The following is a 25357-nucleotide window of genomic DNA, read 5'->3' on the forward strand; positions in this document are numbered from 1 at the left end:
TTAACAAATTCCGTTTTTTTCAGGTTATTCACATCCTTTTTGTTTGGATAGTTTGTAAATGTAAATATTGGCATAATTGAATATTATCTTTTGCACTAAGCCAATTTGGAGTTGTCATTATTTAATGGTTATCATGCTATTAATTTACTGGTCTGGCCCACTTCAGATTAAATTGGGTTGAATGTGGCCCCTGGAAGAAAATGAGTTTGACACCCCTGATGTAGATGTTCATAAAAACTGAAGAGTAAAGACAAAGGTTATTTTATCAAAACAGAAAAGAATTAAGAAAAAGTGACTTTTACAGTAAAATATATCATTAACTGAACATAAACCCTGTGTGTCCATCCACTGTCATTGATCCAACTTCATGGGTTTTACTGGTGAATCAATGTTGTAGAAGATGACAGTGTTTCTGTATTCACTACAGAGCCTCTGAACGTCCAAATGGGTCATATCTGATGACCATGAAAAGATGACAAACTGCATTTTACACCAATTATTGACATGTATTGATAGGATTAGTGGATCAACAGTTTAGATTAGTAAATGCTTTTGGTCAGTGGTGATTTTTGGGTCTTTATGGGTTAAGAGTTGACTAAAAACTTCACTTTTTGATGAAGCTTATAGTTAGGGTGGCTCAGGCTGCTCTTAGTTCTGCTCTTATAGGCTTAGACTGCTGAAAGACTCATGATACACTGACCTCCTCACAGCTCCTCCTCCTTTCTGACCTCCTCTCTGCTCCTCCTCACTGCTCCTCCTCCTCTCTCCTATACTTCTCTATTTACACCCCAACAAATACATGTGACTGACTTGACTTCTTCCCTGGAGTCTTTGTGCTTTATGTCCTCACAGGTTTTCCCTGGATCATCTCTGGACCTGCTGCTGTGGTCCTTCTTCTCTCCTGCCTTCATCGTCATCACTCACTTATCTGTATAGTTCTGCTGGTGTTTACTATGTAGCTACATAGATGGTAGAGGTTTCTATTATTTGTACTAACAGTAACAGTAGTAGTATATCCACTGTTAATACTTATATTTTTAGTAGTAGTAGTAGTATTAACAGTTATGGACATTTGTTCTAGCTATTGGTAATTATACTAACACCACTTGTTCTACTTTTTACTCTCGACCACACTGGCCACAGGGTATTGTTAACAGTTCTAGTTCAGTTTGCTGTGCATCCATGTGTCTCCCCCTACTTCCCCCCTTCTCCGCAGTCTCTCTCTTCTTTTACCCTCTCTCTTTAACCCCAATTGGTCCAGGCAGACGACCATCCTCCAGGAGTCTGGGTCTGCTCCAGGTTTCTGCCTGTTAAAAGGAAGTTTTTTCCTCGCTACTGTCACCAAATATTTGCTCCTGGAGGGTTCTGTTGAGTTCTGTAAATTGGTTGAGAGTCTGGTTTTGACCAGCTCTATATGTAAAGTGTCATGCAATAACTTTTGTTATGATTTGGCGCTATATAAATAAAATTTGAATTTAAAGATATTTCTATGTATAATAGTATAACAAAAACATTTGCTGTCTTATGTTGATAATTTGCATTTGTTGGTTGTTAAATTGTGTTTTTATACGTCCAAAATAAAACATTCATTCATATTTGATATAGCTCATATATTCCATCACTGATCTGAGGCTTTTTATTTCTTATATAAAGATATGTGTCTAGCACCGATTCCATGTGGTAATTGAATAGCAATCCCCTCAAGCAACCTCAGTGCTCTTTTATGTCTTAAATCAGCCTCTCTCTGGTGTATCGTAGTTTATTTCGTCAGGCCTAGGCACAGAGCTGCATGGAATTGCATTTTTATGAATAGGTCTGAAGCACTGTACACAGCAATCAGGAGAGAGTGCAGTGATATTTCACCCTGACAGCATGAGTATGGTGCAGTACTCTCCAAATGCCCACCACCTACACACACACACACACACAGATCACAACACCCATAAACTACATCCGCCCATAAAGTCTACCATCATGGCACTGGAGCAAATAAACATGCCTCCCTGTCCAGCTGAATAAAGAAAAATCTGGCCTGCAGATCAAATCCGACATACAGATTGGATTAATTCATAACCCCATTCGTCAACATGATAACTCATGTAACATGCAAAGATCAACCCTTTAAGATGTAGTACTTTGAGAAGTTTGCTTGTAATGCTTGTCGTGCCGTTATACACTCGGTTACATCAGTTACGCATGGCTTCATTGGCCATTAATATAGGTGAGTGTGACAGATGAGGTCTGGACAAAAATAATCTCGGCAGATGCTCACGTGCCAGATGAGACCTTGAAATGTATTCATGAGGACGCACACGTATCATCAGAGATGCAGAGATCTGTTGGTCCACAGCAGGGCTAATAATCTACTTTCAATTCCCACATATGTGGCACAGTGAAAGTATGCATAAACCACAATCCAGCCTTTCATTATGTGTCTGACATCAGTCTTACTGTGATCTACAAACTTCATTAATGTGTGACCTTACACATGGTGGTGGCCTTGCTAACCATCAAAAGCTGATACAACAAAGCAATTAAGCTACATCACCATCAGTGCTCAGAAGCTTCAGAGATAACTGGGCTTATTTAAGTTTCGTTCATAACATTTCAGATTTCCCTCTTTTCCCCAACTACTAATTGACTCCTTTAAATGTGGTTTTCTGTTACAAAGCTCTGAAAAGCAATAAAAGTATGAAAAATAAACCCAGTTTCTCATGAACCACACAAAGAGTGAAGTAAGAATTTAAGGTGTCGTATGACTCATATATCTACCTCCCTGACAAATGTGATGTGTCCTAAAATAGATACAGATCTCACCGCCGTGACCAAGCTGACAATGGTCACGGCCCCTCAGAGCCACGGGCTGACCTGCAGAGTAAACATAAGAACTTACATCCAAATACAGGTCCTGTTCTCAAACAAACTCATAACATTGAGCCTAAAATTTGTTTTTCATAAATAGGAACACTCTGACAGGTTGTAAAGGGAGAAGGTAATCAGCAAATGTAATCTGCACAATTTTACTGCAGCTGCACCAGCAGGGACATCTATCTTATTAAAAAATGTCTCAGTGAATAAAACAAAGCCTGGGAACGTCAGGCTTGATTATGAATGCATCACATTTTCTGTCAATATCAACAAATTTTTCATTTTTAAAGTAGCAGTAAAACATAATCTCGCACTACTTCACTGCTATTTAATCATTTCTGTATTTCTATCCTAAGGCATGGTCAAGCAGATATGTAGGATATAAAAAAAAGTGTTCAGATGATAATGAGTTGGCCTACATTTACCTGGCATATAACTGTAATACATGGACGGAAAGGGTATTTCTAGTACTTTGAGGCCATGCAAAGACATTTGTCAATTTCCCCATTTTCACTGGAATCTTTGTGAAAAACTTATTGGTTATGTAGGTTAAAAAAAACAAAAAAAAAATCAAAAACTGGCAAATTTTTTCAGCATATCAAAAGTGGCTGTTTTAACTTGAAGTTGCCAAAATCACCATAGTGTCAGGTATATTGCTGACTGCAACTCCTGCAATTTTGGTTGAAAAAAAAAAAAAATTCATTCTTGGATTGGGGGATATCAATATGAAAGGAAGTCTGGTTACATAAGGTAAATTCTCAAGTCCTCAAGGCTGGTAATCAAGATTATCTGTCAAGCACAAATGATTTAATATCCCAATATTATGTTTGGACTGAATAAGTATAAATAATGTTTCAAACCTATAATCATTAAGGTTGAGATATAAACCAGTACTCTCTTGGGCAAGTATAGTATGAGACAAAATGTAAATATGGACATCAAATATAGTCTTTTAAAACAATGAAAATCAATCACCTCTGTTTTTTTGTAGACATCATTTAGAAACAGTAAAATTGGTTTTGGGACTCCCAAACAGTTATGCATCAGCTACAAATGACAAAATAAGTCTATCTTTAAGTTGTTGTTTTTTTTCACCCAACATGTTCATAGTCCCCTGACTGTGCCCCCTATCTCTTCACACTAAAATCTTTTGAAAATGTAATGAAAGCAAACTGTAAACAAATTGAAAAAAAAAAAGTTTTATTATGTCAATTACAGCAATGTTTTACTTGAGGTCATTAGGGATTTTTGTCTTTGTTCATCCTTAAATACATAATCTTGATGCTGGAAGGCAGAACACAATGTTTTCTCAAGTAAATATAAATTATCTTCAAATCATATTGTTCAATTTACTTTCCCATAACATGCTACGAGCATTTAGTTAGCATTAGCACTGCATGTGTGTCTGCTGTCCCAGTGGTACAATTGGAAACGGTCAAGAGCGAAAAGGTGGGCTGAGCGCGGGAGAGACTACAAACTAAAAATAAGAAGCTTTTCATTGGTAGGGACTTAATGACATTTTCATCATGCGCAGTCTCACTAAACATATCGACTCGCTCAAACAAAAATGACTTTGTCTTCAGATTAAAAACATTTCTGTTACATCACTGTAGCACGGCTGTTGAGAGAAAAATGACACTGTGAAACAACAAATCCACTTATAACAAAAAATACTGCTGTATTTAAGGATTTAAGTCATTATCACGCCATTTGGCATGTCGAACTTGGTCTGTTAGAAATTTTCATGTGTCAAATTGCTTTACAGAGGCAATCAATTTAAAAGCTTTGCTGGCAGAAAGGCTAGAAGTAGTTTTTGTAGATAGATGATGTGCACAAATTCGGTGCAAATTACCAGTGCCTACTAAGTGCAACAGACCTGAATACATTCCATTATTCACTGTTTAATGAAGCCAATCTCACTGATCCGGCTAGAAATTTTGGCAGTTTGTTTTAAGGTGCTGTAAAAACACTGGGCTGTGTGAGTGATATTAAAATTTCTTGTCGAGAAGGACATTGCTTTAATGAGACTATGACAGAATTCCCATCATTTCACAACTGGAATTATCTGCTAGTGTCAGATAAACAATAACGTATGAGAAAGCAAGTAAAAACATGAGACATAATTGAGATTTAGACCGAAGAAACAGCTATTATCAAGCCACACATCCAACCATTACCATACACATACTTACCACACACATGTACAGTGTTCCTGAGGACCAATTATTGCAGTAAACAACTGCCATTTTCATGTTTGTTTCCCAAACAAAATAAGCCAATAACATATATTCAACAATATCATGACTACAGAAACGTAAATCAAACATACTTTTCAAATCAATGTACAAATCGAAGTAGGTGCCCGTTGGGAGAGACATGGAAATCGGCTTGATCTAGTTTACACTCTATTCTGCACATGCATTAAGAGACTCTGAAGAGATCCAAAAATCTAAAGAATCAAATGGGGAAAAATACAGAACAAAAGAATAAAAGAGTTTCCCTAACCCTAATGAATACATGATTGCCATTTGCAATAGATCAGCTTTCAAACATAACGGAGCCCTAATGTTACTGTTTTGGGTCAAGTAATGACACACATTGTATATATTAACTCATTGTCATTTACAAATTCTTTTTCCTTTTTTTGCAAGGCTGGCTAAAAATCGAGGCTCAGTTCGATTCATAACGTCGATGGAAGATAAAGAGCGTTCCCTCCTTAAATCCAGCAAGGCATTTGAGATAAGCAGACTTCACTTGGTTTAAGTGAATGAGCCCAATGCAAAAGTCAACCTCAGTGCTGTCAGTGCCCAGATCAGTCCAGAGCGTTGTCTGAGAGGTGAGCACCGCACTCTCAGCTACAGCTCTACAATGTCCACATGGCTCACTTCATCAGCACCTCCTGAAACAAAGTAAGAAAAGTTAAATATGAACATCTGCCATCCTTAAATAATATTACAGCACATGAGTAATCAACAAGAAGGCACTACCCTAAGTATTTAAGTTTTCAAACACTTATAATTTATACCACTATGGGGTCTCTCTATCAAAGCAATAAATAAAAAGCATGGTTTGATATTATTATCAAATAGAATGGGATCATTGGATTAGATATTGTCACCAAAATCAAATCTGTGTGACTCAGGCAGACGTGTATACACAGAGTAATGTATTAAAGGGGTTATACATAGTATTTCAACTTTCCAATATTAAAATATGACCTAAAATTATCATTAGACACCTCAAAGACACCAATGACTGTAGAGATTAATATATTCATACAGATAGTTTTATAAGACCACTAGAGGGAGTAGTGAGTCACTGCCTAAATAATGCCATGGATCCTTTGATCAAAGCATCAGGAAATGAAGATATGGGATGAGAATCACCAAGAAACAACTATTAGAGTCAAACAAAGGGACAAAGTGACAAAAGCCAGAACCATGGTTGTTTTCACCACTGGACACAGCTCTAAATGAAAAGAATGGAGTTTGATGCTGAAATCACAGCGCTTCTTCTACATGAGTGAGTTTGATTATGAAGCTTATGAAGGTATAAAGTCAGTATTTTCCCTGTGGTGGGATCAATGCAGTCTTATCTTAATGTGTGATGTTATTTCTGCTAAGTTCACAGTTTAATTATCCATGATTCAGTCTAAACTGTGACAATTCTGAACTTGTTTGGACAATTCGAAACAGATCTTTAGTGCAGTTACTTACAACACAAACCAAACAGAAAATGGAGGTGATTCGTGGTTTTACTGGGGCTGTTTTCCATATACAAACAGAGCTACAATGTAAACTATCAATAGATATGTCACATAAGACACAGCTGGTTATTTTGACAGATAAGCTTTTGTTTGTATGTTGACATGACTTCCCCTTGCTGTTGGGAGTTTGGGATATCAATACTACACAGAACCTCTAAAGAATCACCTTTGGTGACGTATATATTCACAATGACACTTTTTTCAAATTAAAAAGACACAAGTATTATTCGACAAATGACTCCACTGAGAGGTGACCAATTAAAATGACAGCTGCATTCAATACAATTATGTACTTCTCTGAATTTTAACAAAGTTGGAAACATTCAAAATAAATACATGTCACGTTTTTATATATTTTAATGTGGGAATGCGACATATTCTAGTTTTAAGGTATTTGACTATATATCAAGTCATTAGTTTTGTAATATAATAAACTGTTACTACTATAAATACATTATATTTCAAAAAGTCACTTTTACTCCTTAAAGACTCCAGAGGTTATTCTCTGGCATTTAACCGACCCAACTATTAAGAAAGAAAGAAATTAGCAAAATAATAAATTAAAATAGCTGCACAGAATTAAACTCTTTTGCTCATTGATTTAAAAACAGTCCATTTGAAGTCTAAATGACAAACACACAATATCATCGTACCTGAGTCTCTTTTGGTTCCTGATGTGGTGGTTCATCAGTCTGTACTTCAGCAGAGGGAGCTGTGTTGGCCATCTGTAAGCTCCTGGTGACTGGGCCACCCACTCTCTCTCTTGTCCGAAGAGAGAAGCGCTCCTCTTTCTTCGGCTGTTGTGGTTGTGGTGTTTTGGCCTCTGCTAATTTCTTGGGTGCTGCCTCCTTGCCCATACGCTGCATTCTCATGGCTGGTTTTTGTGCAGTGTCACTGGGAGTGTCCGAGTGTGATGGGGTGGGAGGTAGAGACTGAACCTGGCCCTTCTTTGTTTTTTTGCTTACAGATACCGGTGCCGGGAACGAGGCGGGCCGCTTCATTCGGCCCGGTGTAGCAGCAGTTTTTCCTTTGCTGGTCTGGGAGGGCTCAGGGTCTGTGACACCAGAGCTACGAGCTCGGGTCTTTCCGAGGCGTTTGGCCTCTGGCTCTGTCTGCGGTGTTTCACAGTCTGAAGCTTTCCTCCTTAGATTCATGTTTTTATCAGCCGCAGACACCACTTCTTTTTTCACCTCTTTTTTCACCTTTTTCACAACAGGCTTCATGGGACAGCTGACCGCCATGTGTTTATTGAGGCTTGCAGGATAGGTAAACTCACGACTGCAGTGGGGGCAGACATTGGAGTCCTGCTCTGTTTCAACTTTAACCGTAGCCTTCTTTACAGCTGTCGTAGTTTTATTTTTCTGAGAAATTGCCTTCTGCACTAACTGGTTTTTCTTCTTACTCAGGGCACTCATTTTTGTTTTACCAGTATCAAGATTAAAATTAAGTCTCTTTGGCTGACCCATTCTACGGAAAGGACTCTGGCCTGCAATGGCTGCTGTGGGTGACACAACTCCATTGGGACACTTGACTATTTGTTTGAGGGGGATGGGGTTTTTCTTGGGAGTGTAACGCTTCTTATCACTCGCATTGGCACAGGCCAAAATGTGTTTGTGCAGTTCAGGCATGTTGTCAAAGCTGTTGCCACACTTGGTGCAGCGAATGGCAGTGCTGAAAGTTTGTGGGATATTGTGGGTGGTGAAGTTAGTAGCTGATGCCACAGAGCCTGCATGAGAGCGGCTGTGATAGGGAAACGGGGGTGGTTTAAAACTGGGGTAGTGTTGATTAAGACCAAGGCGGACGTCCGGCCCTTTGGGCTTCCCTCCCTCTGACGCCATGATCTTTATTGTAGTGTACAGCTCCTCATTTGGGTCCTCTGCCCCCTCCTCATCATGATTCCCATTAACATCAGGTTCTTCTTTTTCTAAATCATCACTATGTACAGCAGTTTCATCAGAAGTATCCGGTGCTGGTGTTGGGGGACTGCTTTCATCTTTGGCTCTGGCTGGATCTGTGTAATTTTGTGGCCTAAGTTTGCCACTTTCTACAGTTGTGTGTGAACACATCTCGTTAGGATGCAGATCTTGCTGGTGCTGTTGAAGGTTACAGAGAAATGCAAACTCCTTAGAACAAACAGAGCATACAAAGATCCTGCCCACCCCATGCAGGGTCGTCCGGTGAGCGAGTAGGGCTGGAGAGTCAGCAAAGAGCTGCACACAGAACTCGCACTTGTAGGGCCAATCCACAGCATGATCTATGATGTGTCCACTGAGCTCTTTGATGGAATTAAATGGCTCTTCACAGACATTACACACAAAAGTCTTGCAGTATGTCGAGTCATTTTCCTCAAGGGGTTTATCTGAAGCAGGCTGTTGTGAAGAGTTGACAACATCCTGAGGGGCATAATTTGAAACTGGTAACTCATCAAGACCGTTAAGGGGCTCCTCTTTTACCTTAATCTGAGGGGTGGTTGAAACCTGGGATGGGGATGGGCTGTGTGATATAGGGGGAGGAGGGGGAGATGTTGAAGGAGATGGGGATTCTGCCTGGGATGAGAGAGCTGCACTGTCTGAGCTAAGGGATTTCTCAGCTACTGAATCATGGTTTTGATTCAATTTACCATTAAGCAGATCACTGCAAGTCATAGTCTTAGCTACATTATCATCTGTACTGTGTTGATCTACTGATGAGGGCTCCGGTGAGCTTAGGGTCACTGAGTGATTAAAGGAATCTTTAGGTTGAGGGCTAGGGGAGTCCAGTGGCTCACAAACATTGTCCTCCTCCTCATTTTTGCTTTCTTCAGCTGACAAGACCTCCTCTGAGTCTGACAGCAACTTGGGTTCAACTGATCTTGGAGACATTTTTGGTGAGAGGACAGGAAGAGGTCTCACTGTTGAGGAATCTGAAGGATGAGAAAGAGGAGAGCTTGGCATAGCTGGTGGGGAAGGAATTGTAGGTAGCACAGGGGGAGGAGGGGTTGGGGATGTCACGCTAGAGGTACCAGGGGAAGAGGGGTTCATGGTGACAGGGGTCAAAGATGGTGGAGATGGGTGGGCAGACTCTGACACATTTGGTGAGCGAGAATGAAAAGAACTTATGTTTGCTAAGGCAGCGGGGCTCTCCTCAGCAGCCAAGGGTAGACCAACATACTCATTCATTAGCACCTTTTCAAGCATGCTGGTGTTAGGCTTCCTCTTTTTTATCGGTGGCTGAGGTCCGGGACTCCCCTTTAATTCAGGTTCGACAGTGCTCTTCCGATGCAAGCTTAAATCAAGAGCCGAATCCCCAAGCATCTTGTTCAGAGTGTCACTTCTTCTGCTGACAGAGCTCGACAGGTCCAAGGGCTGCTGATTACAGGCATTTCCTCCACTACTAGATGAGGCCTGGCCGTGCAAGTTATTTTCAGAGGGGCTGTGAGAGCCGCCATCATCTTTTTCCAGCAGGCTACCAGAAGGTGGTGCACTCTGGCTTTCCAGTTTTGGCACCTTAAGGGTGTATGAGCTTGCCACCTCAGCTTTGCAGCTCTCCACTTTGCATGCAGGACTGAGCTGTGGCGATGACGGAGGTGAAGCTGTTCTTCTTTTAAACCTGCCGGGAGCTGCCTGCAGTGGTGAGAGTGACAGCGGGGAAGCCAGTCTATGGCTTTCTGTTACAAGAGTGATGGATGATTTCTGAACATCTTGCGTTTGAAGAAGCTGCTTGAGCTTAGGTGAGAGATAAACAGTTTTTTCTCGCTGAAATGCTGATGTATCTGTAGCTTGCTGGAACAGTCCTCCTACTAACAGGTTAGATGACGAAGATGTAGAAGGTGATGATGATGATGAAGATGAGGAGGTTGTCAAAGATGGCGTTTCTGTTTCTACTTTAAGGTTGGGAACAAGCGGGGGCGTGGATGTCCTCCTTTTTGACACTGGTTGGCCTATGTTGGAGACCTGTTTTGTCGTATTCGTTCTCTGTTCCACCTTTATTGCCTGACTGATCTGATTTGGGCTGATTATAACTGTGTCCAGACCAAACAGAGCAGCAGATCTAGAGTCCACCTCAATCACCTCACAGCTACTCACTGTGTTGGTTGAAACGATTTTACCATCAATGTAGAAGCTCAGATTCTCAGAGATGTTTTTGGATATGTCAACTGCATAATCATCCCTGTCAGCCTCATCTTCTGTGTCTGCACTGGGCACATAGACAGGAGGAGGGCTGGTGCTGGGGGACTCATCAGGCTGCTGTTGCTGCGCCTCTTGCAGCAGCATACCTTTCCTGCGAACTCCCTTTGGTAACAAGTGGCGTTCGTGTATTCTGCGTTGATGTCGACGCATATTGGTGTGTGTACCAAATGCTTTATTACAGTACTTGCAAGGATGGAGTTCTTTTGACTCTCCATTTTCATCCATTAGAAAGGGACGGTCTGTATGAGGTCCCAACTCCTTTCTCTGCATTTCAGAGTTGTGCAGAGCTCCCCCTGTAAACTGGGACCCTATGGCTATATAGTGACTGGTTGGACTTGTACAATCAGGACTTGAAGCATCAGTGTTTGCCACGGGGCTGAGTAGACCAGCAGCTCCGGCCAGGGAGCCAGGTCTTTTCTTTAGCCCATTTTCATGTCTTCTTTCATGACGACGACGCCCAACCTGTGAGCCAAAGGATTTACTGCAGTACCTACACTTGAACAGCTGTGTTTGCTGGTTGGTGATGGCATGAATGTGTATATGACGCTCCAAACCCTGCCTGGTGGAAAAATGCCGTTCACAGTGCTGACAGGGAAACGAGTCTGCTTGGGGATCACCTTCAGTGTCCCCATCAGGGTCAGGATCCAGATCAGGATCGATCTCTGGCTTTTGCTCTGGAAGTGAAGACTCTGACTTGAACTGCAAATGTCGGGTTTCTTCATTAGGCTGTGAGTTTTTCACAGATTCTGCCGCAGGCAAACACTCAGCTTGCTGCTGTAATACACTTCGATCCTCTAATTCGTCTGCATCCTCCTCTTCATCCTCTTCCTCTTCTTCCTCCTGCCCATTTCCTGTGTCAGTCATTACTTCTGAAATGTCCTGCGCATCTCTCGGGTCACTGCTTTCCATGGAATGAGCTTCCTGAATTTCCTTTGAGGGCCTCTTGTCCTCCTCAGTCAGACCTGTAAAACATTTGTAACAAACATCACAATTACTCATATTAGATGGAACTCAAGTACATTTTCTTACAAAACTACCATTAAATTTCCTTCACAAATGCACTGATTAACTATCTTGATAAATAATTTACCTTCTTCCCCATCCCACATCTCCTTGATAGTAAGTTTGGTTGCACTTGTTTTCTTGAATCCACCCAAACCAGCCTGTCTGGCTCTCTCAAGAAGCTTTCTTCTGGCTGCAAGTCAAACATACACATCACTTTGCATCAGGCTAAAAAAACAAACAGGTTTGCAAATAAAAGCATAAAAATAGGCCACAATATAAAAGACCTGCCACAGAATCAGATTTAACATTTTCAGAACACATTACATCTTTTAGAGTGTGGTGTAAACGAGACTTCACTGCAACTTGAAACCAAAAGCATTTGTCAATTACACTCCAATACAGTGATTACTGCTTAAATACCAAATTCATTAAGTAAGTTACAATCAAAACTTTTGTCAGCTTGATCAACAGACATGCCTCTTTGCTACTCATTATTTCTGTTTTAATCAGACCTTAAATTTAAACATTTATTTTCACCTCATATGCTGAACACCCTGTGCTAAATGAGGTGGGTTTGCACACCACATGCACGTTTAACACAAAGTGAATGAAGACAACATGCAAGTACCTACTTTTACATAAAATTCAATTGTATTTAAGCTTACTTACTACACAGCAAATTCATATTTTATTCAGAGTTGAAGCTCCTAATCACCAGTAATCGGAATAAAACAACAAATAAAGAAGATCACTGCATGCCATGCTATCTTTTGCATGACACTATTTTGAGTTTCTAAGCCTCTGGCTCAAGAGGCTTCCCTGGCACCTCGTCATCAATGGAGTGTGTCAGCAAGGTCATCTGACCTGGCCTACAAAGCCTAATTCATACCAGGGAAACACACACTACAGGTCAGTCATCTGACTAACAGAGTCTGTACAACTACTTATGCAGGTGTTTAAATGTGTATAAATTAACTGCACAGGTATATTTTTTTTTACCTGCCCATCCTTTTCTAACATCAGCATCAAGCACTGAATGTTCAGAACACCAACTATAGGCTACATCAGCTTTTTACACCATGATGGTTAATAAATAAGATGGGAAAAGCTAGAGAAGAACTGTAACTTCATCTGTGTTCACTTGAGATAAGGACAATACCAAGCTGCCAAAAGCCACTGTGTTCTGCAGAAGGGAAACGCCAGCTCTTTAGGTTAGACTGACATCTACTAACGTTCCATCTCACAGGAAATAAAGAGAGGCCCCTTTTATCAACAAACTCTTTACACTTGGGACAGCATAACTAAAAACAACCTTGCCGCACAGAGCCTGCAAATCTGATTTTCTACCCTATTCTGCAGGAATATCAAGTTTGAGCTACATGTGATGCCTGTGCAATTCCATTAAATAAGAAAGAATCAAAAATTACTTTTGCATCCATCAAGTAGCATCAACAAAATGGATTATATTCTGGAAAATCTGATTTTATAACATAGCCAACAGCATATTCCAGCACACATCCTCCACAGTACCCTTTCATTTCCATATTAGGGATGCATAAAAAGGTTAAAAACAAAACTAGATATGTAAATGTATTTATAATCAACATATCCCCTTAATAGCAGAGTATTGAATTACCCACACGACAAAGCTGCTTTTCAAGGAAACAATATGTCCAAAGTTCATACACGGAAACCACAAAAATAGGCATATTTTCAAGTTAATCCCATCATTTATTACAAATATTATAACATTTCTAATCATTTTCAAAACATACTGGATCTTTATGAAAGTGCGTCTCTATTGAATATTTGTTTTAGTTTGATAGGTGAAGTCATCAAATTAAACGCTTTCGGGTTAAGACAGCGCCGCCCTATTAATATCTATACCACCGTAATACATGTGTATTTATAAGAGCATATCGATATAAACAGTTTTTGGGGCTATTTGTAATCCAGACAGTTTGCCATCTGCTCCTGTACACCGAGATGTCCGTGCGTTCACATTTAGCCGTTTAGCCTCATGCTAGTCTGCCACACCAAGTCTGATAACTCGATGAACTGGTTCTTCAGAAACCAAAACGACAAGAATGTAAGTATACACCACAATATAAAGCAGCTAATAGTATATTTTCGCCTGTTACGCCAGGTATGGGTTAGAATTAGCCGGCAGTTGTGTGAGGCAGCTGGCTAGCTAGCAAACCTGCTAGGCCATCATCAAGTAAAGAGGATGGCCGATGGATGGCTTTCATGCTTTGGGAACTCAAGGAAGGTCACATCCTCGACAACGTCAGGAGCCAGAGGAGGAGGAAAAGCTGGTTAAAAAGTTGTCCATACGCCCGTTTAGAGGCTACATCGAGTATTATGTGGAAAACAGGCTTATCGGTGTATTTTCGGTGCTAAATACGCCCGCAGCGACGAGTTCCATGTCGGGTAGGAAAGTGGAGAAAAGCCCCACACATCGTAACATTAGCAACACTAGCCTTCCTTCATTCGCTAGCTAGCTCGGTACTACAACTTCGACTCAGCTGCAAAGAAAGCAATCTGCAGCTAACCCAACACTGAGTCCCTCCGGCATCCGAGCAGAGCCCAGAAATCGAGCAGAAATGTCATGTTAAAGTGTGAAGACAGGCCTCACCTCGCTTCGCCCTGGGTGAATTTTTCCTGCTCAGACTGCTGGCTCTTTCTTCCTCCAGTGCAGCTGTTATCTCAGGGTTGTCTTCCACACTGTACCACACCAGCAGCTCCTCTCCCGGCCCGATAGGCTACAACAATGAGAGATGAGGTCGGCCACCAATCACAGCCCGCTTTGCTGAGAGGCAAGGGCGATATTTGGGCCACTGTGCATCTAATCTGTCTTGGGGGGGTATGGAATTTGACAGTGTTTTTACTATAATCTGCTGCAGCCTGCACAATAGACTACGGGTTATTTTTAGTTTCATATTCATATGAACAGGGATGTAGTTAGTAAATCTGCAGAACTTTTCCATCACAGGCTACGTTCACACTGCAGGGAAAAGTGGCCCAAATGTGACTTTTTAATCACCCATTTGTGACCCATGTCTGATTTTTTTTTTTTTTTTGTCATGACAGTTTGAACAGCATAAATTAGACCAGGCCTCTTTCATATGTGGTCCTGAACCAGACACATATCTGCTGTTTTGCAATGCGACTTCAGTCTGACCCAACTTCTACTTTTTGGACTTTACACGCATTATCATAGTTTTCTTATAATGCAACATAACCTCTATGGCTACGTTCCAACAGCAGGTCTTAATGCACAATTTGGATTTTTTTGGGTGAAATCTGATTTTTTTGTTTACTCATTCATATTGACATATTCACACATTCATATGAGTTTTTTTTTTGTTTTTGAAATGTGCACTATTACTGCTATGAAAAGGACAGAGATTATTTTAATGTGAAATGCTGCTGCAAAATGGACAGTCTATCCTCGATACATACAGCAATTTTGTGTTTTGTGCATAATCAGAATTTAGTCTGATATGTGAGGATTTTTGAGTCACTTAGGGAATCTGACAGGAATTTTGGGTAGGTGAAGGATGGGGTAACGGGGTGGGAGATTATAAATTAAACTTCATCCCCTTCCTTTGCAAATGTTGGACTTTCTTTTATATAATTATTTTGTTGTTTGATTTTAATGCAATATTTGAAATAAATAAATGAACTAACAAACAATGTTACACATTAAATGTGACTTCTATCAGTTTTGAGTATGAACTGAATGCAACCCTGAAGTGACCCACATGCACAAAAGAGGTCCTGACATAATACATGACCATGCAGGTATGCACTATGTTCATGGAAGTAAATATGTTTTTCCCACCGCTCCGCCTCCCGGGATGCAGAATTGTGATGTTTGTTGCATTTCAACATCATAAATGTTGGATAAATGCAACTTGTCTGTTCAGAGTGGAGTCACATTGCAAAGTATCAGATATGTATCGGATTTAGGACCACACCTGAAAGTGGCCAAGGTCAGATTTGAAAAAAATTCGATTTGTGCGGTTCAAATTGTTTTTAACAGATCGAATACAGGTCATATATGGGGAAAAAAAAAAAAATCAGATTTGGGCAACATTTGCCTGCAGTCTGAACTTTTTTACACATTATCAGAGTTTTCTTATAATGCGACATAACCTCTCTATTATCACAGATTTTCCTAGTATCACCTAGTCCTACATCTGCGCTTTACGACACATTGACGGTATTATACCCAAACTGCATTTCTCAGATACCCTTAAAGCTTTGTAGTAAATACCTTCGTTGATCTCCAACTGGAATAGACTCCGCTCTACACTGGAGTGAGTGTAGCATATGTCACACATGTCTGATTTTTTTTTCATGACAGTCTGAACAGCACAAATGAGACCCGGGCCACTTTCACATGTGGTCATAAATTGGATACATATCTGATTCTGCAATGCGGCGTCAGTCTGAGCAGCCATGTCGAATTTCAACAGACTTTTACATCACTGAAATGCGATATAACGTCTCTATTATCACACAGTCCTATATGTGCACCGGAGGAGGTGAGACCTTGCAAGATCCACTTTGACTTGATTATAATTACTTATTTCCATAAACAAAGTGTGCTGCACATCATGTCTTCTCCACATGCAGGTCATTGTTTGCATAAGAATTTGATGGTAGTCACATTTAAATTATAATGTGAACAACCACGCAAAAAAAAAAAAAAAAAAAAAAATCATAATTGAGCATTGAGACCTACAGTGTGAACGTAGCCTTAGTTTGTGCTCAGCTTTCATGCAACTCAGAAAAAAAACACCTTCACCAGCTACTTTAACTTGTAATTAATCCACAGAGGAAAAGTATTTCAGGAGTGCAGGACACATTTTCTTCTGAGGTTTCTAAATACATAAATAAATGGAAGGAGGCTGATCATCAATCCACACAAAGTCATATTTAGGTTACTGTGCATCTATTCTGTTAAACCAACCTTGGTCAATATCAATATTTGTGAACTATCACCATATATTTACTTTATTTTGTACTTTTATTTTACTTTTTTCTAGTCCAGTTCTAAACCTTCTCCATTTCATGCTATGTTATGGGTTTTTTTTATTCAAAAAGGATGTTTCAGGGCTCAAGTCTGCACAGAAAAACTTTTTGTCTATAACACTTCTTGACTAAAATCAGGCATTCTGGTTCCAAATTTGTAATCAGCATTTCTCTAAAGTGTCAGGATTTTGATTTGAGTAAAATAAGGTACAGAATTTGAATCAGAAATTAATGCAATGTAGAGACAGACTTGTTTATATTGCATGTAGCCTTTGAAAGGTATATTGCATGTAGCCTTTGAAACATACCATTATTATGAAGTGTTTTATTTTGTTATTTGTTAATTTAGCAGCAAATCTGGACAATTTTACTGTAGGTAAAGTCCTGATGAAGAAACTGTAATACTTTTCTGTAATTTATGTAATATATAGGCCTACTGGAGGGAAACATGGAATTAGAAATGTGACTGGTTCCCAAATCATTAGTTCCAAAAGTTAGGGTGAAAAGGGAATGGATTTTGACTCCTGTTCCATCCCAAAGCAACAAAAGTTGCTTTGTTCCAATTCAGATCTTGTGTGAAACTAAGTTTTATCAGGGCTGTCAAAATTAATTCATTACCATGGATTAATCCATCATCATGATTAATCTGATTCAAAATTTTTACACAATTAATCCATCTGCAGCGCAAAATGACTCTGAACGTCTCTGGCAATGCTTTTCGGGCAGTTTGTCCAAGTAGAGTTAGCATCGCGCATGAAAAAATGAACAGTTCTGGTAGTGACAGGCAGCAGAACTAACCCATAAAGATGGAAGACGCTAACCAGCATGTTGGCCCTCTGGATGGAAATATGAGTACAAAAAAACAAGACGGAACAGTCAACCGACATAAAGTATTATGCACTCTCTGCAAGAAGGAGTTTTCTTTTCACCGAAGCACTACCAGTTTAAAAGATTACATTAACGTGAAGCATACGTTAGTCAGGGATTCTACTAGCACTTCGGCAAACACGTCACCCAGCTCATGACAAAAAAGTTAAGTGTATATATATTCCCTTCTTTCTTGAGTGTGTTTGCTCATGCAAAATGAAACGTAATTCATATACTGTAGATTAAAAATGAATGATATTTAATCGTGATTAAATTAATCGAAATTAATCCACAGCAACCCTGTGATTAATCTGATTAAAAAGTGTAATCATTTGACAGCACTACTTTTTATATAATTTGTTATCAACATCAGGCCTGCACGTTTATAAAAATGTGACCTGTTGTTATGATTCCTGTTGAGTTCTATCCATCCCGAAACTGAATCTCATCCCACAGCTTTCACAAAACCCTGTCAGCCTCCAGTCCAAACCTCAGCTGTGTATTAACTTGTCTCTTGTGCATATCACTGAGTTGAACATGTAAACCTGAAGCGCTCTGAGAAAGGCTCTGTGCTAAAATGCATGGGCCTTCTATTGTTACCCTAACCCTATTATTTCTATTGTAATGTGAGAAAAATAAATAAGTGACATTTGAGCGGCCCATTTGGCCTTAGGTGACTTTGACATTTGAGATGCACTTTACATTTTTTTAATGCAATAATATTAGTCTTTATATCTTTGCCACAACATCATTCTGTAATGTACTAAAAAACATATTTGCGTCAATGATTATTTACAACACATGGATGTCACTATATCCAAAATCTCTCAGACTTTAATCCACCTCCTGGCACTTTTTATTCCCAAACATGCTTTTTATTAATCTAAGCAATTCATCACTGTCAATTCATAGGACATGTTAAGCTGCATGAATGTGCCTTTAACCTACCCTTAAAACTTTGTAGTAAATAGCTTTGTTGATCTCCAACGGGAATATATTCTGCTCTTCACTGGACCGAGCCCAGTTCACGTAGCGCAGCCAGTTTCCTTTCATGGGATCTGTGGCATCGACACACATCCAGCCCCGCGTTGGAAAATAGACCTACCGCACACGAGACACAAAGAAGTTACTGACAATTATCTATATTATTCTGTTTTACTAGACTGGTGCTATTAGTCAACAATAGCATAAGAAGGTTTGTTCATTGGTATTTTATAGTTACATAAACTCTGTGTTTAAGGTGTGACAGTGGAATAAGAATGCAGTTAAGACTAATTTTAACTATGCAGTAAACATAGTTGTGAGTGTTTTAGGGAAAGGAGACTGTAACATACCTCCCACATGTAAACATTACTGGTCACTTGGGACCTTTTTTTCTTCTCTCCCACAAATGGGCCAAACCTCTCGCCTTTAGGAATGGCCCGAGTGGCCCAGACCCCTATAAACAAAGATATATTTAGAATTTTCAACTATTGGGTCCAATCAAGCAAAAGTGAACATCAGCATGAAAAAGTAAATTTGCACACATCATTTATCAAGTGGGCTCATTATTTAGCTTAAGATCTCTGTTTTATATGGAACTGTCATCCTTTTTAAAATACCACATACACAGGACAGGAGAAGTTCTGAACCTTCTGCTAGGCTGCATTAAATTAACAAAAAGACATGCAAAAGACTGTCTATTACTTCGAGGAATTAAAATTCTGAATGGTGAAGTTTGTGAATTCATACACTGGTCACATTTAAAAAGACTATCTGTGAACTAGTACCAAGAAATTACTCTTTATTTGTAATTTACCTATCTCAGTATGGACCAGCACAAGTTTTAGCCTAAATAACACTGTGTTAGTATAAAATACATTAAATGAAGCATTGTGATTATATCTGGTTTGTTTTAAAGGAGTGATATTTTGCTTTTTTACATATAATTATGCATATTAAAACATTTATCTGTGGTCTACATAAACTGTAAATGCTATGCTTGGGTCTGAATTCTTCATTAATTAAACTCCACAGGTCCACCTTCAACCCTATTTTTGACCAATGACACAACAAAGGTCGTTTTGAGCGCTGGCCCTTTAAATGCACATGACCCCACCCCCTACCAGGTTATTGACTGTGCTGCTCTGTCCCGTTCAACTTCTTGAGTTTGTTGATACAACCGACAATTGAACATTTTAGGTAATTGTCTTGAAGTTTGAACATAATTTCAGTATGGACTACAACCGCTGCTGCTGACAAACAGTTATGGCGTACTCGGAGATATGTTCGTCATAAGTCTTGACCTTATATGTGCAAATGTCGTGATGTAACTTGTTAAAACGTAACAAATCAAGAGGGAATTGAAACAGGTTGTAGAAATCCACTCGATTTTTGCCAGAATGAATATAAAGATAGCTTTGCAGCACCTGGAGGGTTCAAATTCAAACTTTATGAACTATTAGGGTCCAAATACACAAATAAATGTACCAAAGACTAATAAAAGTGGGTTTAGCAAAATATGAGCCCTTTAAAAAATAAGTCAACATTTTAGGTGATGCATACAATTGTAAAGAGTCGTCCATGTGTTACTATGGCAGCCTGTCCACATGTTACCACATTCTCATGTCAATAAAACAGGGACTTTTCAATATTTTCCTCGAAAATTTGTTCACAGGATAGTTAAACGTAATATCTAAAAGGTTTTGCCCTACGTGATATCAATTTCTGTCAAGAACCGCATGTTTTGAATGTTTGCGTAAAGCTTAAAAAATTGATATCCGTTTCAAGTCCTCGTGTTAGCAAGCAGTAATCTGACATTTTTCACCTAAACATATTATCTCCCCAAAGTTTGTTAAACATTATGTTAAAGCGTGAATAAATACCTAATCAAATATGTATAACACACGCTTATAAATTACTCTGCTTACATGACAGAGACTGTTGAACATGAAATGTGTCCACGTGTTACCGCTTGATCGGACCCTATTGTCTTTCAATAAAAACAGCCTCGTTCAATATGTGTACAATTATAAAACATGGCTCTAAAAAAGGAGCCCAAAATATATCTAACACTGTATTTAGCTTGGCAAGTATCTGGTTAAAATATGTTGAATGATTATGCTTTTGGGATAGACTACAAATTGCAGACTGATCTCATGAAATAGCATTGTACATCACGCCAGTTCTTATGGCATTTGGCTTGCTATATGTATGCACTTTCATCCTTTTGCGTGTTATTCAATGCCATTTGATCGTGTGTTTACGCCAAAATCTCCAGTTTACATATCCGTAACCACTAACCCTAACTGCTAATCATGTGGTATTTGACGCAGCGTGAACATACACATGGAAAGCTTATAATGCATATAGATAACACGCCAATTAAAAGTGGCGTGTATATTTATGCAATTCATGATATCATGTTGACAAATTGCTACATTTGCACATTTTATACTACCTTAAATTTTTTAATCTTAGCCTTTCATACAGTATATCTCCATTATGTACGTACTTTTCGATTGCACACTTTATATATTTTTTTTATACCTTTTTAAAGATGTCTGTATCTTATTGTATTGCTACTTAGATGTAAGTGCACTGTCACTGGCAGAGACCTCCTGAAATCTCGTTGCACAACTGGTGTAATGCCAATAAAGCCTATTCTATTCTATTCTATTCTATTCTATTCTATTCTATTCTATTCTATTCTATTTTTAGACATCTATATTCTTAACAGTTCATGGATTTACAGGAATGTTTTTTACTGAATGTTAAAAATGAAGGAACAATAGTAAACACAACAAATAAACTAAACTACATGAGTTAAAGCTGGCAAATACAAAGAGTTAAAGAATAAATGTGTTCATTTTTACATCATCGTCACATTAAGGCACTGTGCAATAAAGTAACTCTGCATTAAATTTCAGGTTTTACACACTACATGATAAACCGCATCTTTGACAATTTACTGAGGCTGTAAAGTGTCTGTTGTAATGAATCACAGCGGTCTAGTACCACGAGGGCACAGTCTAAATCAATGTATCAACAACTCTGTAAAATTGCTCATAGAGTCATCTGAACAGTGACGGTGTACATTTACTCACCAATGCGGCTTTGATTTACAGCAGAAGGTCCAAGACTCAAACAGTCAGGTAGGCCTTTCCACACATGAGGTGGAATTTCATCTAAACTTTCCACTGTCCCTCCAGTAATAGCCATGACCTCTGGAAGTCTCCAACATCAAACAACCACAGTCTGTGACACAGTAAACATCAGGGTTAAGGTGTGTTACAGACTTAACACTGCAGAGGTTTTACTTTTTTAGATACATATAAAATCTGTGATTAAAAAGCAGCAGGACACAGAAAAGGATGCTCTTATAATTCACACATACACAGTAAAAAATGCAGTGTCAATATTTCAGAGACTAGCTACTTTAACCTAGATAGAGTATTTGTAGCTCTATGGCACAGGTGTCAAACATGCGGCCCGGGGGCCAAATCCGGCCCACCAAAGGGTCCAGTCCAGCCCTTGGGATGAATTTGTGAAATGCAAAAATTACACTAAAATATTAACAATCCTTTTAGTTCAGGTTCCACATTCACACCAATTCAATCTCAAGTGGGCTGGACCAGTAAAATACTATCATAATAACATAAATAATGACAACTCCAAATTTTTCTCTTTGTAAATGTAAACATGTTCATGTATTTACACTAAAACAAAGTATAATTTCGCAAAAAACGTGAATAACCTGAACAAATATGAATAACCTGAAATGTCTTAAGAGAAGTAAGTACAATTTTTAACAATATTCTGCCTGATAGTAAATGTTTTGTGTTTGTAGATCCACTGTGATCTGTAAGTTATAATGTACATGTGTAAATGATAAACTGAGGCAGAATAATTGTTACAATTACACTTATTTTTTCAGTTTGTTCAAATGTTATTCACATCTTTTGAAAGGACAGTTTGTAGATGTAAACCTTTTCATAATGTAAATTTACTTTTTTCGCTCTAAAACAGAGAAAAGTTTGGAGTTGACACTATTTCTCTATTATTATGTTAATATTTTACTGTTTCAGCCCACTGCAGATCAAATTTAGCTGAATGTGGCCCCTGAACTAAAATGACTTTGACACCCCTGCTCTATGGAGAGTAAACCAGCTCTAACGGTAGAGTTAAAAGTCAGTGTAAAGTTCGGCACAGATGCAGTGTAAAATTCAACTCTACAGAGTGATGATTAGTGCCAGTCTGCCACATTGCATTGTGGGTACTGGACATTTTATTCACTGAGTTCTATTTTATGTGCAGGGGTTCAAGGGGGTGTTAATGTTTATTTAGGTTACTATGTCTGTTTTACAACGTTTGTTGGCCTTTTAATGTTTATTTTTTTATTAATGTGACACCATGAGTCAAACCTGTGGGCCAAACAATGCCTTACCTGATTCTCACTATGAAGTGATAAACATATCAGAAATGGGAGGACTTAGGTCTTTCAAAGGAAAAGCATATACGGTGATAATTGAAACATAGGCTAAATCCCAATTCACTCTTTGGCCCTACTTCTCCATTTTGCACATGCACGCGAAGGGGTAGTGTTGTCCTGATTCTCAATTAGATGAAGGACAAGGGCTAAGGCAGAGGACCACACTGCGAAGGGAGGGGTAAAGGAAATTTCCCATAATTCTGTTTGACTCATTAGCAAGATGGAGGTAAACAGCCAAAAAGTGCAGCAGTGTGATAAAAGAAACGCACAAGTGTAGGTATTTTCTTTGTAAACAACTTAATCATCTGATTGACTGTTTAATGCCGTTTCAATGTGCTATAGATCGCATTTCTGTGGTTTATAGTTAATAGCTGCAAAAAGATGTAAGGTAAGGGGGAGGGCTGAAGGGTGAATTGGCATTGGGCCCCACAGAGCAAACTTTTGCTCTTCACAATCCCCACCTTTGGGACCCCTACAATTCTATGTTTCAATAATAGCTCAGGATGAAGAAAATAACACTGCAGAGAAATAAATATTAAAACATTATAGAGTCATTTTTAAACTAAATTTGGAGTAAAAATAGCTCTATAGCTCTATAAAATGTAATCCTATAACTCTAACAGTGTGAAAACACCACAGTGTTTAAGATTTTCACACATTTCATTGTTAATTTTGACACTGAATTGAATAAAATTAACTCTGAAAATTTGACACTGACCATAGAGTCAATTTTACTCAACTATTTTACCCTTATTTACTATTTTTGAGTGGGACCAAATGTTATCTGAAACAGAGTTAAATTCAAACTCTCTTAGAGTTAAATTGACACTGTTTTTACTGAGTGGTTTCTGCTACACCGTGGGTATTTCTGACCTAAAAATGAAAACATGCCACAAAGTACAAACGTTTAGTACAAATTATTTCCATAGTGGTGCTGTTGTGCCTAACGTGACAAAAGACCACTGTGTTCTGTGATGTACCAGTGAGGCATGCAAATCTAGGCACAGGTGCACTCTGCCTCTCACCAGTAGTTTGAGAGCCTCTCATGACTAAAAACAGCTCTTGATAAATGCAGTTTACGCATCAAGAAAGCAGAATTACAGGACCACAGCTTTGTTTTCTTCAGCTAAATCGCTTCATTATTATCTCAGTTGATATCAGATTCACTTTTTCCCCCCATTTTAGTGTTTCCATAGCTCTGGTTTACTTATGATTTGTCTTTTTTGTCCACACACACCCCTTGATGTTAATGATATTCAGTTTGCAATTGCATAAAATGCAAAAAACAAAAATACAGCAGATACATGTTCAGATTAAGATGAGACTGGTCTGGAAAATGATTAAAACAATCAATCCAAACAGCACAGTTGCAAAGTAATTTCCTTTTAATACTAACATATTTTGTGTGCAATGTGCATCTGTGGAAACTCATCATTCATATGTATCCATCTGTTTTTCTAACTTGCTTTTTGTCCCAACCTGCAGAAAGGACAATTGTTAGGAGGACAATAAGCTGCTGGTCCATGTCTAGTGGGCAGGGCTCACACACACACACTGAATAAATCTAAAATCTCAGCAGATGTCTGACACTAAAACACTTAAAGTTAATAAAGATCTGCTCGTATATCCTTAAATGCAGATAAAGCCTGTGTGTATTGTCGTCATGTAGCTCCTCATTGTCTTGGTTTGTGTTGCGTCGGATTTAAATCCCCAACGTCAGACAAATATAACACACGTTTTGGATAAAATGCACTAACTTTGTTATGCTGAAGTGGTTTAACAGATTGCATTAAGTGTGTTTCTTTAATCCGATGTGGTTGGAGTTGTGACCAGGCGTTTTGAAAACCCTCCTGGATGAAGTTGAAGCAGTAAACGGAGTTGATTTTACTGTGGAGGTGTGTGCGTAAAACGGATTTGAAGCGTTTTGTGTCTGAATATCAACACAACGGCTAAAAACAGACTAGTATCTAAAGCACACATCGCATTAGGGATGTATTTGACGGTTACCCCAGTAGGCTACCGGTCCGTTCTCCTCCTCCTCCCCGGTGCTGGCCGGACTAAGGTGCTTGGAGCGGCTGGTTTTTTTTTCCTGCCCCCTTCATGGTGCCCATCCTGAGGTGGTTTTGGTGAAAGCCGACTCCAGGCGCGCACTTACCTGTTCATTTCATCGCG

General features: G+C 39.0%; 1 protein-coding gene across 2 annotated transcripts; it reads right to left on the minus strand.

Annotated features, from left to right (window-relative positions):
• Positions 1-4055: 4055 nt before the first annotated feature.
• On the minus strand, positions 4056-25357 carry prdm2b (PR domain containing 2, with ZNF domain b). Of its 2 annotated transcripts, XM_030133851.1 has the most exons (8): positions 25341-25357; positions 21801-21928; positions 19050-19153; positions 18664-18816; positions 14444-14570; positions 11894-11998; positions 7288-11765; positions 4056-5767 (listed from the first exon to the last, which is right to left on the minus strand). In XM_030133851.1, exons 1-8 carry the CDS (start codon positions 25346-25348, stop codon positions 5750-5752), a joined length of 5121 nt encoding a protein of 1706 aa, XP_029989711.1. In that variant the 5' UTR covers positions 25349-25357; the 3' UTR covers positions 4056-5749. The 2 variants fall into 2 exon arrangements, with proteins under 2 accessions (XP_029989711.1, XP_029989712.1); XM_030133852.1 differs by lacking the exons at positions 14444-14570; positions 18664-18816; positions 19050-19153; positions 21801-21928; positions 25341-25357 and adding an exon at positions 14009-14342.

Source organism: Sphaeramia orbicularis, chromosome 5 (assembly GCF_902148855.1).
Source record: "Sphaeramia orbicularis chromosome 5, fSphaOr1.1, whole genome shotgun sequence".
In the NCBI taxonomy this organism is placed as follows: Eukaryota; Metazoa; Chordata; class Actinopteri; order Kurtiformes; family Apogonidae; genus Sphaeramia; species Sphaeramia orbicularis.